The 15,359-nt window shown below is 36.0% G+C and overlaps 1 protein-coding gene across 3 annotated transcripts in view; it reads left to right on the top strand.

The window, feature by feature from the left end:
• MIB1 (MIB E3 ubiquitin protein ligase 1) overlaps positions 1–15,359 on the top strand; it is a 76,863-nt gene that overhangs the window by 21,516 nt on the left and 39,988 nt on the right. For all 3 annotated transcript variants that reach the window (XM_040085056.2, XM_040085048.2, XM_040085039.2), the window contains exons 6-12: positions 143–347; positions 1,800–1,983; positions 2,277–2,421; positions 3,550–3,683; positions 4,689–4,796; positions 8,656–8,853; positions 11,283–11,434. In XM_040085056.2, the coding sequence (XP_039940990.1) occupies positions 143–347; positions 1,800–1,983; positions 2,277–2,421; positions 3,550–3,683; positions 4,689–4,796; positions 8,656–8,853; positions 11,283–11,434 (1,126 nt within the window). The remainder of the gene's footprint in view (positions 1–142; positions 348–1,799; positions 1,984–2,276; positions 2,422–3,549; positions 3,684–4,688; positions 4,797–8,655; positions 8,854–11,282; positions 11,435–15,359) is intronic.

The following is a 15,359-nucleotide window of genomic DNA, read 5'->3' as shown; positions in this document are numbered from 1 at the left end:
CATGGTGGTTGGACTTGAAAATTTCAAAGGTCTTTTCCAGCCTTAACAATTCTGTGAGTCTCAGAAATTAACTGCCATTCTTTAAATTGCTTGGAAAATTAGTATGGTGATAGAAACTTTTTTTTTCCTTACTCCCTTTCAGGTGAGCAAAATGGTAACAGAAACCCTGGTGGGCTGCAAATAGGTGACCTAGTAAACATTGACCTTGACTTGGAAATTGTGCAGTCTCTGCAGCATGGTCACGGAGGATGGACTGATGGCATGTTTGAAACTTTAACAACAACTGGAACGGTTTGTGGCATCGATGAGGACCATGACATTGTAGTACAATATCCAAGTGGCAACAGGTTTGTTCTATAGCCTTCTTTGTTGCTTCTCACAAACTTCCCTTGCTTTCAGTGCTTGCGATTACTTGGTGCCAGAACCTTTCTCTTCTCCTTTGTGTCTCTTAAAATTTCCTCCTAGATGTGTAATGAGGACTTATCTTTGAGTATGCTTTAGTGGGAGAAGGAATTTTGCTGCCTCTCTCACTTGGTGAAAAGTCGAGTCCAAAATAATAAATTATGTTCTAGACAATCTTATTTGCAAAATGTAGTGTTTTAAGCAGTAACTTGCTTTTAAATTAAAAAACTTCTACCTCACCTCATGGTTTCAAGAGACAAGGTAATAGCAATTCATTGTGAGTTTTCAGATAATAATTTAGGAAGACAAGTGACAGACTTCGGGAGGATCTTGTCTAAACTAGTCACCTGATCCATATCTAGCCTTTTATTATTCAATGGAATGTTAGTTTATGTAAATACTGACCAAGAATAGTAGGTATTGAGGATGCCAAACCACTCCCTGCAACCAGTTTAGGTTTGAATTTCACTTAGCTGCATCCACACTGACAAGACTCAAACCCAGCTGTACAGCAGGGTTTGAATCTGATAATGGCCACATGGTTTTCTGTTCTCTTATTCTCAAGTATTGGGCTTATCTTTAAAAAGTAGCTGGTGAATGGAATATCATTTCAGTTGTATATGGGGTTCAACCTGTTTGGTTTGTCCAGAAAAATTAACAGTATATTGTTCTTTCAGGATTTCCCTCAAGATATTGTTTGTTAATATTGCAAAATAATGCAGAACAAAGCTGTTTTCCCAGCTAAAGGGATGCAAGTGGCTTTTCTTCCAGCAGTCATGTCAGCAGAGTCAGTGACAGGAGCTGCTCTGTCTTGTGGTCTCCTCCCTGACTAAACAGCTGAATGCCTCTAAATCAGTAAAATTTATACTACCAATAGGATAGTTTGACTGAAAATTGAGGTGTGTCTGGGACATCCATTTAATTGGAAAGTATTGTTATAACTTAATGTTGCATCTTTTGACCTGGAGGGAGGGGCCAGAATTCTGTGTTCTTCCCATGTAGTGTCCTGACAGTCAATCCTTGAGAGACAGCTTGGATCTGCTGCTTTTCAACCAGTTATTTCCCTTCCCTGGAAAAATAAAGCAACTGTATAGCTACTTTCAGGACTTTTACATAGCTGTCAGCTTGCTTCCCCTTAGGCAGGATATTTCTTAATTGCTTTTACAAATATATTTCTCTAAAGATTATCCTTGAAATTTATTGGAGCCACAATTAGTGAATTAATGATCCACAGGCAAGTTTATGAACAAAAAATGGATAACAGCAAATACAGATCCACAGTATCCAGTCACAGAAAGTTTGTAGACATACAAGCAGAAACATACCCAACAGAAAATTTTTAAACATATATTTTGCTTTGTGTCTTTAATATCTACTTCAAATGATTCATTGTTTAGGTGGACATTTAATCCAGCTGTTCTCACCAAGGCCAATGTTGTCCGAAGTGGAGATGCTGCTCAAGGTGCAGAAGGAGGTACCTCTCAATTCCAAGTGGGTGACCTTGTTCAAGTATGTTACGACCTGGAGAGAATCAAGCTTCTCCAGAGAGGTCATGGAGAGTGGGCTGAGGCCATGCTTCCGGTGAGCAGCTGTGTGTTTGCATTCATAGAATGGTAAAGCTTGTACAGTATTTCTGGTTATTATTGGTAATGTACCTGAAGGCTGCAGGAGTCTCAAAAGGATTTTCTTCTAAGTTTTTGTCGAACACAATGTAATACTTGCTCAGGTGTAGCAATGTGCTTAGCCTAATGAAACCTATCTAAAGGTGGTAGTGATTGTACTATTAAACAATCAACTTCATAAAATTTATACTAAAAATAAAATATTTAGAAATCCGAATGTTTTATTTGCATTTGATGTTTTCTTTAATTCAGACATTAGGTAAAGTTGGTCGGGTTCAGCAGATCTATTCAGACAGTGACTTGAAGGTAGAGGTTTGTGGGACATCTTGGACCTATAATCCAGCAGCTGTCTCGAAGGTGGCATCAGCAGGATCTGCCATAAGTAACGCTTCTGGTGGTAAGTTTGAAAAAAAACCCCAGTAATATATGTATGGCAAGTAATTGTGTTAATTAAAAAATTGTTATTAGGTACTAATACATTGTTGGTATGCAAGGTTAATAGTTGACTTGGAGTCTCGGTAATTAAAGTTTTACTTGAGGAAGATAGGAAAAAAGCTTGCGGTCAATATGGAGATGTTGTTCTATTGATCAGCTGCTTCTCTTTGGTCACAGTGCAGTTGTGTCTTTGAAGGTCCACTCTAAGGACTTCAAGGTTGGAGGGACATCCGATTTTGAAACAGGGACTAAGGCATGGAGAGAGTGTCATTGGCAGTAACAAGTAGCCTCCTTGTTTAATAGGTGGTTTAAGATAGCAGGCACAGGAGAGGGATCTGTTGCAGATGTTTTTTATTATAACTCAGGATAGTTATTCTTTAAAAATTCTGTCTTAAAATTTAGACGTCTTGTGACTAATTACAGTGGGATTTTTTGGTGTCTGTGTAATCACACTTTAGTTTTGTTGAACATACTGTCATTCATATAATAAGAAGGCAGAAAGACTGTCCAGCGTGTTTTGTGTTCTGTTGGCAGTTTCACAGATCAATTGAAACTAGGATTTTTTCCTTTTTTTAGTCATAGCTGGTTCTTTCCTCTTCACATATTTGCTTTAATACCAAGAAAACTTTCTACATAGTTTTCTGGATTTTTTCCTAAGGAGACATAGTTGCAGTGAGTTTTCTCAATAAAGAACCAAGTACAGTGGCCATAAGACTATCTAGAAGAGTAATACAACTTAGTGTTTCAGATCACAGAAGACAGGCTATACCTGATGTTAGAATGTCTGTTACAGCAATACGTAAGTTCATGTTTTTACCTTGTCCCACCCTTTTGTATTTTGTGGAAGAAAAGCTATTTGTGGTTCAACCATCTTTGTTCTGAAGTGTCTAATGTGGCAGTCTCCACTGTCTAAAGGGTACGAGGGTACGGCTCTTATTTCAAACTCAGTAATCTTACAGCTGCTATTTTATGGTAGTTTGTGTATTACTGTGTATGTGGCCTTAGAAACACCACAAATGTAGCTGGGGTGTTTTCTGTTCTTGTGTAATTAGAATTGTAATCTTAGTTGTTCTTTGGTTAACAATTACAGAGAGATTGTCCCAGCTATTGAAAAAATTATTTGAAACCCAAGAATCTGGAGATCTCAATGAAGAATTGGTTAAAGCTGCTGCCAATGGAGACGTTGCTAAAGTGGAAGACCTACTAAAGAGGCCAGATGTAGATGTGAGTGTTCTGTTTTGAAAGTATCTCTTTTGGGGGGCCTCTAGTACTAAAGGAAGTGCAGCTGTTCTGAATACTCCTTGCCAGTCGGTAGTGTGTCTTCTTAGAAGTAGTACAGCTAGTTCCAGTGTCTCTTCTCTCTTTTGCTGTCCTATGAAGTGTGTGTGGGCTGTGTGAACACAGAGCTGTACATACTTTCTTGCTGGACAGATTTTGTATTCTTTTGTCTACCATGAATTAAGATACTTTTCAACCTCTGGCTGCCAGAGTTGGTGAAGAGAACCAAATGTTCACAATTACTGAAGGGTCTTCAAATTCTTCTTTTCTCAAGAGGGATAGAAGGAAGGAGGGTAGATTTTTCAGGTTGTTTTTGCTGTTGTGAGTTTGTTTTGTTTTATTAACTCATGAGACAGATCATCTAATCTGTTCTGTGTCAGATTCCTTTTACTAACTTGTCTAATACTGAAAAGTCTAAAAGAAAATGCTTAGTAATTATATGAGTTTATTTAGGGAACATGTTTTAAAGTTAGACTTTCTCAGTACAGCAGTAGTAATGTTTGCAGTTAAGAGTCTGAACTTCTTCAGTTCTGAGCACTGATTTTTAGCTTAAGATATTACAAAACATGGATTTCTGTTCAGACTCTCTCCTGTTGTTGCCATAAATTTGGCAAGGAAGTTACATGTACCATAGAGCAGAGGACAGGTATAAATCTGAGACTTGTTCTCAAAAAATCTTGCCTTTACAGGAATCACCCGAAGATGAGTGTTTTTAATCCAAGTATCATTAATGTTTGTTTTAAATCCATTTCTTCCTCTTTCCTTCAGTCTAGCTAATATAGAAATGAAATAGAGAAGAACTAAGAGGTCTATATATGCTAAGAAGGCATCTTAAAATTGTTCATTTGATTGTACGTGCGCTGTTGCTTTAAGTTTTCTGCTGCTAAAACAGCCTCACAGGTGCGTGTGTGTCTATGTCTTGAAACTCACCTTCAAGTGTTGGCATTCCAGGTGAATGGGCAATGTGCTGGACACACAGCTATGCAAGCTGCAAGCCAGAACGGCCATGTCGACATTTTGAAGTTGCTTCTGAAACAGAACGTGGATGTAGAAGCAGAGGTATCCTAAACATTTCAAAATATGCTTTGTGGTCCTTAAATTTTGTTACATGCATGACAATTCTACTCTACTTACCTTCTTTTCAAATGCCAAAGTGAAAAACTGCTTTTAGTACTGTGATTGTGTACTCAAATTATACTCATAATGATGCCTTAAGTGACCTGCCGTCCCTCTTGGATGGAACCACTGCCAGGTTCTTGTACTGCTCAAGGTGTATGCTTTGAAAGCCTTGTAAAAAGTTCCTACTTCATTCTTTTAACACTGTCTAGCCCCTGTTCTAGGTGGCCTCTCAAGTCATCACTACTAACAGTATTATAAAGGGTCAATATCTAATTCTTTAACACTTCTTATTAAATGAAATAAACCAACTAACATAATAGAGCTATGTAAGCTGGTATGCAATGAAGCCCCTTATTCCCTTCTTTCTTTCCTTTGGTTTCATTTCAACAGTAGAATGTAGTAGGAACTCTTTCTGTGGCATTGAGGGGAAAAAATGTCAGATGCTGCATCTCCAACTTCAGATGCTTGCCCTGATTCTTATATACACAAAGTTCAGTTAGAAGAAGTTTTCCAGTTCTTAACTAAAAGAAGTTCAAGCAGAAAGTAATAGCAGTATCTTTGGGTAGAAACCTATTTTTTCACTGAAATGGAAGGGTGTCTCTTGTTTAGGTTTTTTAAAATAATTGTTCGTGAGAATTGCCTGTCAGCATACTGGGATATTTGCATTTTGAATTGATTTTTACTTAATTATTTTCACAGAATGCACTGATATTGAACCATTTGTCATTTTGTGAGGCACGAGATGGATCTGTTAAATTTGATTTATTAAGAATAAAAACTGAAGCCTAGTAAGATGCTGAGAAATTAATTGTGCACCCAGATGTTTGCGTAACAGAAAAATAACTGCACATGCTTGGGCATCTAACATTTTATTGTATTTGTTATACAGAAGTTATAGAATGTTAAAGCATTAATGAGGCAATGTAATTCTTGGAATTAAAATTTTGTGTTTACAGATACACCATTAATTTACAGAGGTTTCATGCTAGATTCTAAATATGGCTTAGATTGATGCAATACATACTTCCTGTGGTCTGATTTCTGTGTGGTAACTCCATGTTAGAAGTGGTGCTTTCACTCAGTACAAAGTAAATACTGTTGAAATTAGTCTAAAATTAGCTTCTCGTCAGTACTGCGGTGTTGAGAGCTGCCATGTTAATCGAGTGGTGGACTAAAGGGAAGGTTAGAAGCATTAAAGAGGTAGGTGGAAATACTACTTAAACTGTTTGAAGACAATACACCTGGTAATCTGCTAGCCACTAGAATTGTGAAGAGTTTCATGTTTGCTCAGGCTTCAGAAACACCATCACACTAGCATAAAAAATTGTTAGGGATTTTACTTGACTTTTGAAGCTGGCTTCACATAACTGTGTTGCTTAAGTGAAGATGGTATTCCCCCTTGATTATATAATTGCCTTGGTTATTATAATATTAATAATTTTCAAAATATTAATAGGTTAGTAGTTATATTTTTCAGGCTTTAAAAAATGTAGGCTGTTTATCAATATTTATGTATATAATATTTAGAAACATATAAATATATAATTATATATATTTATATAATTATATAATAATATAATGTTTATAAAATGCAAAGATTGAGCAGACCCACCCCATTTATTTCACTGTTGTGGTCTGAGGCATGGAAGCAATGGATAAAATTCCTTACTTTCCTTGCTTTATAGCTGAGTGGGATAATTTTACACTTAGAGTCATTACTGCAGAGTATATACGTTCATGGTGACATTTTCTGGGAATATCCTCGTTGTCTCCTGTGTTTTTCTCTGATGTCTTGATGTAGACTACAAGTGGCCTCTGTTTAGTCAGAGAACAGTTGGTTGGTTATTGACATAGCTCAAAAACCTGATGTAGATAATGCATAGTAAAAATATGTAACCTTCTAGGCTGCAGACATGAATGGTTGTCAGTGACTATATTAACAGTACTGACAATATTATACTGCTGGAATGTATAGAGATGTAGTGCTTTTAATATTTAAATCTAAATGTAAGTCTTAAGGATGGAGGATTTACTAGCTGACAGCTTTTTCTAGATGAGTTATTGCTCCTGGGTAGGATTTAGTTCCTGAGATGATTTGTCTTGATGCTGAGCTAAAAAAAGGCCTGCCTGATCTTGGACCTCTGGTCATTAAAGTAGGAATTCTATACATTAAGACTTTATAAAATCAGGCAGTTGTGTCTCAAAATTGAAATATGGTAAAACTAAAACATTTAGTAATTAAATGAGGTTTCATCAATAAATATCTTGGTGTACTTTTCAGATTGCAAATATGAAAAGACAAATTACCATGCCTCTATGAAACCAAGTGCTCTGTAAATACAAATCTTGTGGCAGCGTAGGACTACTGGCACACTCTAGATAAGGTTTGCCTCACAAATGATCCTTATAACCAGATGAAAAATACAGAGAAGGTCTCCTTTCTGATCCTTTCCCCTTCCAAATGGGCAAGCTTCGGCTTCTTTTGACAGTTCCTTCATGTTAGAGGAGCTCGACAAGGAATCCTGTGATCTGAGAAGGCAACTTGGTAGCATGAGTTGATTTGGAAGGAATAAAAGTATCTTTTCAAAAGCTGTTGAAACTACTATTTAGTATCCTGACCCTATCTTGAAAACCATATCCATATTTTCAAAAAGGTACATTTGATAGTTAGAGGTTAAGTCTTCTTCCACCATTTAAAATGCTGTAATTAGTATCATTGTGCAAATACAGTTTATGCTAAGAGCTATTAATTTTTGCATTGGTTTAGAATATACTAGAAATATGTTATATATAATAAAAAAAACTTTTGAAAGATGTTGCTGAAGAAGCAAAGTGATGAGAAATTTAAGCTTGCTCAGGAGAGGCAGTGAGCCCTCGATCAGTCATGATTTTATTTTACAATTTTCAGTGTTTCTCTGTTTTCAAAATTGAATCCTACAGATGCACGGTTATCTTAAACTATGTACAAATACTCGGTTAGAAACTAGCTTATTTCATCATGTATAACTTCCGTTTTACTTCTATCTTTTGTATGCTGTCATTAATGCTGAAATCACTTGATTGATATTTTGAAATGTTTCATGTTTTACAGTCAAATTTTATGAATGGTAAAATAGCCTAAACTGACATATTTGACGTTCACATTTTAATTTTCAGTTTGGGTGAAACTGAAACAAACTGAATCAGAATTTTAACACTGTGACTCATCAACACAGAATCAGAACTTCTTGTTAATGTCAGCATCAGTCACAAATTTCCTATGGAAAAGGTTTATTAAGAGAAAACCAAGACACATAATAAATCCTAAAAAATACTAACCTAATTGTATGAACAAGGAAATACTCATGTCTTGCACTATAGTTTGGAACTTGTAACACTTTCTAGGTTACAGGAAGAACTACCCTAGGATGTTAAGTGTTATACTGTTTGGGTATCAGATTTTGTTTGTGGGTTTTTCAGTTCTTTTGTTTTGGGTTTTTTCTTGACAGTGGTTGTTTTGTGGTAGAAACCCAAATGAAGCCATTTGAGTTTGATAAATCACACAAAGATTCAGGACAATAGTTGTGTTTGCTGTAGAGTATTGTGTGTTGTAGAATGTGTATGTTTGTAGATGAACTGATTCTTCATCCTCTATTGCTACAGTTTGAGCAACTATTTAATTTGGTATTTTAATGGTGTTGTGGTAGTCTCATTTTTCTCATTACATCAAATACAGACAGTTGTTAGTTGAAATACTGTTCTTGTTTAAATGCAAAGGAAATGTGAAATATATTGGATTAAATGAATGTTTCCACTCTAGGATAAGGATGGAGACAGGGCTGTCCATCACGCAGCCTTTGGTGATGAGGGTGCTGTGATTGAGGTTTTGCACCGAGGCAGCGCAGATTTAAACGCTCGCAACAAGCGCAGGCAGACTCCGCTCCATATTGCTGTCAACAAAGGTCATCTGCAGGTTGTCAAGACTTTACTGGACTTTGGCTGCCACCCCAGTCTCCAGGTAAAGTAAATTTTAAAGTAGGGTCACTTCTCAGCTACTGAATTGTATGATTTGCTGCATGTAGGTGATAGAAAAATTATGGAAAATGGGATTGAAAGGAACAGACATTGTGAAGTTGTCTGTCTCAACCTTTACCTCACCAGGTGATCAGCTGTAAGAAAAATGCTATTAAGTCTGTTTTCTTGACAGCTAGATTGACACCTGATTTATTCCAGACAATTGATACTAATTGGTATTTTCACAATCTGTAGTTATTTCTAATTGCTAACTTTTCCTTCCTGATTAATTACTCCTATATTGAACCTACAACTCTGTGCTCCTTCTATGAGCTACAGTTTAGCAGGCTGATGATACTGTGGAATGTTTTGATAAAAGAAAGCTTTTATTTTTTTCCCCAAATAGATCTATCATTGATAGAACTATTTAGTCAGATTCACTTTCGAATATACAGTTTTTAATCTAGAAAGTCCTCATGCGTAGGACCTCAAGTACCATAATTTCACAGGGAATTTCATCTGTGATGAAGATGATGGAACCAGTAGCATAAGAGCAATGTCCTGTTTAGAAGGTAGTGTGGAAATGTGCTAGCTGATAAGCAGGTATCCACACTGCTGAATGCATCTGCATGAACTGCATTAGTAAAACAAATGAGAATGGGTAAGTTTTAAGAGATTTGCATCAGAAAAAGCTGCAGTGGCTTGGGCAATCAAGACATGCAGTAATAAGACATTACCTCTTTGTTTTGCCGTGTCAATGATTAGGTTTTTTTGAGTAATATATCCACATAAAAGAAGATTAACAAAAACTTTTTTGAAATTAGTGAGCGTAGCGATTATTTATCTCCTTCTACCTGACTCTTAAGGTATTGTCTTGATCTCACTGAGGTTGAGCTGTTACGTCCATCCAGATCCTGTTTAGTATTTGTTGAACAGTAGGTATAATAAGGAATCTGATGTGCTGCAACCAGTAAAGGGTGACTGTAAGTCACATAGGAACATATGGGTAGCTAAAGTGGATTTGCCGGAGTTTAAATGACAGAATTTTGGTTCAGTTGAAAAAGTCAGTAGAATGATGCAAGGATGCTCTGTCTGAGAAATATAATTGCTATTGAAAAACAATGAACTATCAGATTCAGCATGTGTGCTGAGGAACTGCAATGTGCAAATTTGAGTAGGTGATTGATTTTGTCAGTGAGAGCCATGGGGAGTAAGACTGAGGCATGACTGGAACTTAACTGGCCAGCGCTCTACTACTGTGGCCTCATCACTGTGTAAGTGGAAACATATATTAGTTTATAAACAGGAAATTCAGGAAGTATCAATTAAACCAAATAAAAGATACATGATTTAGTTCCGGCAAATTGGTTCACACTGGTTTCCGTATTCTGGCACTTTTTGTTTGGCAGTTTTTGATTCTCACTGTAGAGATCTGTTTTTGTACTAGCATATTGCTAAAATGTTTGGTTTATGTGTTAGTCAGCTTGCAGTTGAGTCAGTGTTGGTAACAAAAGACTTCCTGACTTATATGGTGCAAGAATTTTACTGGAGGCATAAATCTGGAGATTTTGCCTATGTACCTCCAAATAAGCTTGAATGGATGTGTTTTCTCGCTGTTAGTCGCAGGCATGTCTCTTCAGTCCAGCCATTTGAGTCCTTCAATAAGTAATGAACAAAATGCTTCTAGCAGTAAAAAGTATTTTTTCCTTATTTGGGATATTTGAAAAATAAAACATCAAGCTAAAAGTATAAATTCTTTGCCTGTTCAGTTGTGTAGTCAAGTATTACCATGTACTTTGTGTAATAAGATCTAGTATTAACCATAGCAAGTTAAAAGCTTAATATTGCTTTATGACATTGGCTTTTGCTTCGTGGAAAACGATACGCTTCAGTTAAAACAACAGATATGCCTACTTTGAGTACCTGGATTGCGTTTTAGTTTGATTTGCCTATGCTTTAATTTCACACTGTCATTTTGGTATTGTCTTGTACATGGTTAATTGCTGGCTAAACTTAGCATTTATTACTCAAAATTCCATGCCTCTTTCTGCCTGACTAGTCTTTCCTCTCTCATGTTAGTTTTTGTTGCTGTCCTGTTACTCATAAATTGTAATTTGGGCATCAACTCCACCTGGATAAGAAGCATAGAGAAGTCATTATCTACCCCAATGTCTTCAGTACTATGGGATGCAAAGCATAGTTCTGGCTGTAGTGTGGCTGTACAATGGTGGAGCTCAGGGTGGAGTTTCCTACTGAAGCATTTGTGAAACTGGAGCAAGACGAGAAGCAGCTTGCTCGGCACTCTGCAGTGTAGCAACACTCAGCTGTGGAGGAGCTGCTTTGTGTTTGTGTAGTCAGTTTTCCTAGTGATACTTTAGCATCTTTTTAATGTGGATGCATGCAAAAATTGATGTCAATTGTTTTTTGTTTTAGGATTCTGAAGGAGACACTCCACTTCATGATGCAATAAGTAAAAAGCGTGATGATATCCTTGCTGTACTCTTAGAAGCTGGAGCAGATGTTACTATCACCAACAACAATGGGTTTAATGCTCTTCACCATGCTGCACTAAGAGGAAACCCTAGGTACAGATTTCTTTTTAAAGATATTTTTTATCAGATGTAAAGGGACAACAAGTGTACATAAGGGTAAAACTGTGGTATTCTTTCAGAAGATCCTTAAATCTGCTTGTGGTTGTATTTTTTTAAATGTTGATGTTGCTTAGCTATGCGTCTTTCTAATGCTTGGAAACCCTTACTAGAATGAAGGTAGGAGTCTGCTCAGTTTATTGCTGTATTCAGATAACTCCAAGTTCCTGAGAAATTTCCTGTTATGGCTGTAAAACTTTGCCAATAAAAGTTTGATAAGTTAGTAAGATCTTGAAGATGGAATCTTGACATGGGATAAAAACAGTGAATACTGCTAGGTTTCCCTTCTTGAACACTGGGATTGATAAAGGGATTTGAATTTTTTAACACATACTTATTTGTGGATAATTACTAAGTAAACCATACAGTTCTAAAGCACCCTTAGGATTGTTGCATTAGATTGTATTTGTCAGTGTATGAAACAGTTATTTATATTTTCATAGAAGTATATCTGGAAGGAATTTTATATTTCAGCTTTTATGGAGCAGCTCAACTGAAAAAATTCATTTTAAGGCATAGTTTGTTTTATACTAGCTGCATTCTATATGTCTGCATTCAATTTTCAGTTAAGATAGCTTTTGAAAACTACTGCATAGATAGAACTTTAAAGAAAAGATGTGTTGCTGATTCTTTATTACACTGTGCATAAATGGTGTTTTTCAAAGTTGTCATGCTAACAGGACCCAAGTAATACTTTGTCCTGGGGTGATATTCAGTATAGTTGACACAAAAGAAGTGTTGCGTGTGTTTGCTTGTTTACTACTAAATTTGGCTTTTCAGTTGAGAGAAGTTGGAGAAATAAGGCTGTAAATTTGTATAAATTCCATCCATTATTAATATATGGGATTAAAATTTAGGTCAGTCTCTTAGAACATAGCTGTCAAGACTGATGGTTAAAAAGTAAAGGTAATTAATTAACTATGTTTGTGGAATGGAATAATTTCATGAGGTAAAAGTAGTGGTTGGAAGTGTTGATAGGATGAATAAATGTTTACCATTTTGTACAGTACTCATAAAGGTCTTTAAAAGATCATGTCAAGGACCAAGTGAAGGGAGCTTATTTTAGGCATTCAGAAGACAATTCTTTCAAGTCTGACTTGGTAACTTCTTCCTTTAAAGTGAATTCTTCCTTACTTATATAACAGCATTAGCCAGGAGCACTGTTTCCTGTCTCAGTTACCTTGGTAGGGTATTTTTTGTTAGTTTTTTTCCCTGCAGTGCTTTTCCTCAGCTCTTGTGGTAGTTGGTTTGTGTGACCATAATCTCAAGATGAGATTCAGGGAAAATGTATGGAGAAAAAATGGGGTTTTTTATAGGCATGTGCTGGTGATTTTTCTGTGGGTCAATGCTTTAAGAGTGACAGATCATTCCTTTGATGGAAGAATCCAAGCTGTAGTTCAGACTGGGTCAGTTTGATGGTTGGTAGCATGTGAGATACATTGCAGTTTTAACCAGAATCTGCCCTCCTTTACAAAAGTTTTTATTGGAAGTATTGGAAAATGTTCCCAGTATTATTGATTTGAATGCTGTGTGGGTTCCCTCCATGGGGGTTTCACTTGAATCTAAAACAGATACTTAATATTCTTTTTTTGTTGCAGTTGCATCTGAGCACTGCTTAAGCATGCTGAAAAGGAATTTTTTTCTCCCATCGCAGAAGGAGTAGTTTTATCTAAAATATCTAATGCTCACAGCATTAAATATTTTACCCATCAGCCTGGGAAGAAATGATTGAAAGTGAAACCAAAATAAGTCTATTTTGATTTCTCCCCCCTGGCCAAAAATTGTCATAATAGTTTCATTCATCTAGGAGCTGAGTTTTATATTCCTCAAGACTTCAGTGATACTCATTTGTTTTACCTCTGATTTTGTAGTTGTGCCATTTGCCAGTTTCTGAATGAAACCAAAGTTTTTATATTTCCACTTTGTTTTTTAATCTGATGTAGAACAATGGCTATTACTGATCTGTTAAATGTACTAAGCACAAGCTATTTAAAACACTGTTAAAAATAACCCCCTCATCTTTAGCTTGTTGCTGCTGTACGTAAACAGTACGTAATAGGTGCTGCTTGAAACCTTACTTAAAGACCTGTCTTTCCTCATTTAAGCTTCCCTGCTCCAGCTAAACTGGAGATTTGTGGCTTCAGGATGTGGTGCCTTATATTAATACAGTGCACTAAAGTCCCCTTATATTCAAATATATAGCTATATTATGTAATTTCTATATTGTTTTATAAAAGTTGAACACATATTTGTATGTGTATATAAATGTGTATGCATTTGTGTGCATAGCTATAGTTCTAAAAATAAAAAATGTGCTATGTACGCAAGAAATAATGAAGTTGACATACATCTTCCTTTTTGAGGATAATAAAATAAATGCATGTGTTAAGTGCATGGGTACCACAATAAATGGAGATAGATTTCTATAGTATTTTTTCTAGTTGATGTCAAATAGGTATTTGCAACCAATTTCATTTTCAGAGGAAAACCTCTTGTTTCTTGAATTCTGACCTTTATAAATAATAGAGAGATAAATGTCCCAAGGAAAAAACCTACAAATTGTACTGAGAAGAACATTCCAAAGTTTTTAATTTTCATATGAAATCAAATGCATTCTCTTTTAAATGTTTGAATATTGGATAAACGTTGTAAGAAAAATAGTGATTTATGTCAAATAGTGTAGATTTTCTCAGCACTTTATCTTCCATGGCAAGTTTGGCTGTGTTTTCCACAAGTCAAGGTACAGTGTGTTTCAGACAGCATTCCTATTCTTAGCAGCATATTTCTTCTTTTCATGTTTTGCTCCTCTTTGTATCTTTTGAATTGGTACAGAAAGAGAACTTCTGGGTTTTTGTGCTGATGTATAATGTTGAAATGTAGAATGGATATTACTTTATGCTGTAGGTAGCTTTAAACGTGTGCATAGGAGATAGAGCTGTTAAGAAATTTTAAATTATGTGTGGGGAAGTTAAACTTTTATACATGGTTTCTTGTTTGTGATTTTTAACTGAGTCAGTCATATTAAAAGTGCATTTATTTTGGACTTTGTTTTCAAAGTACTGTGAGCCTCAAAGCTTGGCAGACTTTGCCTCTTCAGTGTTAATGAAATTTTTTTTCAGACAGAAAAAAGAGTAAAATTTGAAGATACTGTACAGATTGGTTATTTTTGCCATGTTATCATCTCTTGCTTGTGTTTGATCTGTTCGCATACCTGTGACTTCAGATTTTTGAGCTGAAGACATGACTGTGAAGTGTAGGCGTATTTTATATCCGTTGCCCCAGTTAGTTTTAGATTTGCATTGTATCTTGTGAAGAGAGCTTTATTCACTCTGCAGCTAGCGTCTTAAATAGAGGCTGCTCTTGGAGCTGACCTGACTTCACACATGCGTGTGATTAGTTCTTCAGAGCAATAAATTCTGCTGGACTTGAAATAAAAAAAATTAAAGTCCTGGAGTAAGATACAGATTTCATGTATTGCTCTCCAGTAGCAAGTATGTCATCTTTAAGTTCATAAACTGGCAAGCAGGAGATTGTAATTTAAAATAGTCATAGTTTTTCTCCACGGTTTTTTTAATATTTAAAAGATCTCCATTTGTTTTTCGATTTGCAGATGGTTTGAACAGGTTGGCAGTGAAATTTCTAACTGTAGCAATTTAATTGAGAGGTGGGGGTTCTCACTTCAACAGAGTGTTAATGAGTGTCTTCAGGAAGTGTCTGCAGGACTCCGGGGCTGTGATGGAGGTCCTCAGAGCGACAAGTTCTGAGGTAATGAGAGTGGTACAATTATTTTCTAAACCAGTCAAAGTGGTTTTTCGCTTTTGTATTTGCAGTTCTGACAGTAAGTGTAGGTTAAGCTTAGTTG

This window comes from Hirundo rustica, chromosome 1 (assembly GCF_015227805.2).
Source record: "Hirundo rustica isolate bHirRus1 chromosome 1, bHirRus1.pri.v3, whole genome shotgun sequence".
Classification (NCBI taxonomy): domain Eukaryota; kingdom Metazoa; phylum Chordata; class Aves; order Passeriformes; family Hirundinidae; genus Hirundo; species Hirundo rustica.
The sequence above is the reverse complement of the archived record's forward strand: the minus strand, read 5'-3'. Positions and strand labels throughout refer to the sequence as shown.